This window comes from Egretta garzetta, unplaced genomic scaffold (genome assembly GCF_000687185.1).
Source record: "Egretta garzetta isolate BGI_Z169 unplaced genomic scaffold, ASM68718v1 scaffold7, whole genome shotgun sequence".
Taxonomy (NCBI): domain Eukaryota; kingdom Metazoa; phylum Chordata; class Aves; order Pelecaniformes; family Ardeidae; genus Egretta; species Egretta garzetta.
In genome coordinates this window covers 218,161-221,227 of record NW_009260350.1, presented here as the reverse complement: position 1 = coordinate 221,227, position 3,067 = coordinate 218,161, and the positions used below count along the sequence as shown (strand labels likewise).

The window sequence follows — 3,067 nt, the reverse complement described above, 5'->3', positions numbered from 1 at the left end:
CCTGCTGACTGTCCTCCAGCTTTTTTCCCTCTGGCTGCCATTTGCTGCAGACTGGAACCAGAGAGCAGGTAGGTTTGGGGTCTGGGGGACTCTTCTTTGTAAGCCCAGAGGATGTGTCTATATCCCCTTGGTTGAAGGATTGCTCTGCACAGAGGGTGGAAAAGGGCTGTATTCCAACCTTTTGTGGTAATGCTCAAAGGCTTCCACATGAGGAGAGACTAAAGGCTCACCAGCTTGGGTAAGAGACTGCTGTATATGGGAGAGGCCTCTGAAGCAATTTCTGAGACCGAGGGTAAAGGAGAAGTGATTGCTCAGGGTTTCTCATGTACAAAAAGTAGGGGCAGATTGTGGCAGCAGCTCCAAAATGTGAATGCTTGATTTGATTTCACTTGTGAAACTCGTAGCTTCAGAAGAGTGTTGATGCCAAATAGGTTCCAAAAGAGCCGGAGCTCCCTGGTCATTGGCTGTAAAAACAGGTAGCCCAGACAGACTGGGATCTTTGCAGTCTCGGAAGCTGAATGGGGAGGGATCACGTCCCTGCTCACACCGCTGTGCATGAGACAGTAGCCTGAATTGACAACTGGCTCAGCCTTTCCAGATGCTGTTCTGCTTCCTCTTTCCCACTCACATTTTCTGACTGTTACTTCTAGGCCCCCTTTTTCCAAGCTGGAAGATTCCTTTGAAGCGCTCTCTCTCTACCTGGGAGAACTTGCCATCCCCCTCCCGTCTGAGCTGGAGGAGCTGGACCACAACGTGAGTGTGCAGTATGGGCTGAACCGTGACAAGCTACCTGAAAACACAACCTAGTCAGCTTGTCCTGCTGCCTGCACCACTTCTGTTGGAGTTGAGATGAGTGACAGGGAGGGAGATGCACTTCAGCCGCTTCCAGGGCATTAACGGGGCACCACGCTGTGCGATTGCTGCATTGCCTCTCTCTCCCCACCCAACACCCCTCCTTTTGGACATCCTGATTCACTGTCAATTTCTGGCATGTTTCAGAAGCAAAAAGGGCTGTTTCCTGCCAACTGCACCTAGGAAAGCTGCTCAACACTATTTTTCTGGCTTGAGAAATGTTTCTCTGGCCTTTTCAGGCTTCTTTACTGTGGTGCCTTAGAACTTGGCTGCAAGCTGTGAAGCCACCCTGGCCTGTCTGCCAGGGAGGGGATTGCTATAGGAGACTGTTCTGGGCAAGGACCAGCACTTCTTGAACGGCTTCTCCCACTGACTACCCTGCTCAGAAAGCTGGGGAAATTGGACATCCAGCAAAAGGCCCCACCAGGACAGCGTGTGCGTGTATGTTTGTGCATGTGTTTTCCAGAACATCCCACTGAGATTTTGGCGTCTGAGTGAAAAGCCCCAGGTATTGGGCAGCTCTCCTGAAATATCTTGTCTGTGGGGAAGCATGTATGAATTTTTGTTTTGGTTTGGTTTTGTGGGTTTTTTCCTCCTCTGTCTCTGAATACCTCCAAAAGCCTGCCTAGAAACACTAAGACTGAGCTTTGCTTGCCCCTCCTGATGGTGAACAAGGCAGGCAGCAAATGAGCCACTTGAGCATCTTCAGACCCTGAGCTGGCACAGTGAGTTTGCCCAAGAACCTTAACCTAGGTGAAAGTATTTGACCTGAATGCATAGAACTGCACTAGGCACTGGCTGTGGACATCCCTGGAATGATGAAGCTGCTTGAGCTCTTGGCCTGTGGATGTGAGGCGACAGAAAGGGTGGCAAAAGGTGCTCTTCAGAAAGCCAAAGGTCTGAAATGGCTCAGACTTTGTGCATGGACAATAGCAAAGGGGGACATGCTCAAGGTTACTTAAAGGATGGACTTGTCATGAACAGAGAAGTGCTGGTGAATGTCCCATCCTTCCAGGAGTGGCAGCTGGAGAATTAATAATTCAGTTGCCATTACCTCATCCTTTCCTGCAGGCTGTGCAAGTTGCTCCCTTTGAAGATCCTTCTTGCAGCTGCCACTGCAGCACCTGAGCTGATTCTCCAAGCAGAAACTTTCCTCAGGGTCATTCCCTGCTTTTGGGGAGAAAAAAGGGCTTGGAGTCACTGAGAGGTGGGTGGGGGTGTATTTTCTTCCAGCACTTCTCCCTCCCTCAATGGGAGAAGAAAGCTACTGCTGCAGTAGCTCATGTGGTTGGCAGAACTGAACAAAAAGCTGGCTCAAGTCCTGCTCTTAAGTTTCACAAACATCTTGGTTTAACTGGATTTTTAGTGTGCTCCTTTCTCCCCCCCTCCTTTCAGTACTGAATGGTGGGGCATGCGGTTACTTTGACTTCCTCCCCCTACCCATGAGTTTAAAGTATTATGTAAAATAAGATGGGACCAGCCCTCACCTTGACAAAAGGTGTGGGGGGGGAGGTGTTTTTAGTCTGTGTAGTGGTGTTTTAGAAACACTGGGGACTCCCTGAGCTGTCAGTCAGTGGAGGAGCCTCTCTAAACTGGGTCCAGTGGATTCAGGATTATTAATAGGATTTACCCTTTCTTTCCCCCTCCCACGCTGGTTTGTGAGGGGACCCCTGAAGGGGAGAGTCCTGGGTGATGTGTGGGTGGGGTTTATGAACTGTGATTTGCACAGCTCCATGTTCTAACTAAATTAAAAAGCAGTAAATGTATGCTATGAAAACAAGATTTTGTTGTCTGTGTTCCTAAAGCAAGAAGCTGTAACTTTCTTGGGTTTCTGTTGTTCCCGGTCACAAGCAGTGTCCCCCAGGGCTCAGTTCTAGGGCCAGTCTTGTTTAATATCTTTATCAGTGACCTGGATGAGGGGATTGAGCGTGCCCTCAGTAAATTTGCAGACAACACCAAGCTGGGTGGTAGTGTTGATCTGCTTGAGGGGAGGAAGGCTCTGCAGAGAGACCTGGACAGGCTGGATTGATGGGCCGAGGCCAACTGCATGAGGTTCCACAAGGCCAAGTGCCGGGTCCTGCACTTTGGTCACAACAACCCCATGCAGCACTACAGGCTTGGGGAAGAGTGGCTGGAAAGCTGCCTGGTGGAAAAAGACCTGGGAGTACTGGTTGACAGCCGGCTGAATATGAGCCAGCAGTGTGCCCAGGTGGCC

General features: G+C 50.1%; 2 protein-coding genes across 3 annotated transcripts in view; one reads left to right on the top strand and one right to left on the bottom strand.

Annotated features, from left to right (window-relative positions):
• Positions 1–1,907, top strand: part of LIMK2 (LIM domain kinase 2) — a 20,728-nt gene extending 18,821 nt beyond the window's left edge. The window contains exons 15-16 of the mRNA XM_009642820.2: positions 1–68; positions 651–1,907. The exon at positions 1–68 is cut by the window's left edge and continues 3 nt beyond it. Of these exons, the coding sequence (XP_009641115.1) occupies positions 1–68; positions 651–807 (225 nt within the window). The 3' untranslated portion in view covers positions 808–1,907. The remainder of the gene's footprint in view (positions 69–650) is intronic.
• The window catches only part of PIK3IP1 (phosphoinositide-3-kinase interacting protein 1), a 25,039-nt gene that overhangs the window by 14,969 nt on the left and 7,003 nt on the right, over positions 1–3,067 (bottom strand). The window contains exon 5 of one of the 2 annotated variants that reach the window (XR_004842517.1): positions 1,936–2,022. The exons of the other annotated variant lie outside the window; for it this stretch is intronic. The gene's annotated coding sequence lies outside the window, so the exon portion shown is untranslated. Of the gene's footprint in view, positions 1–1,935; positions 2,023–3,067 lie in introns of those variants that run through there. 2 annotated transcript variants of the gene reach the window in all.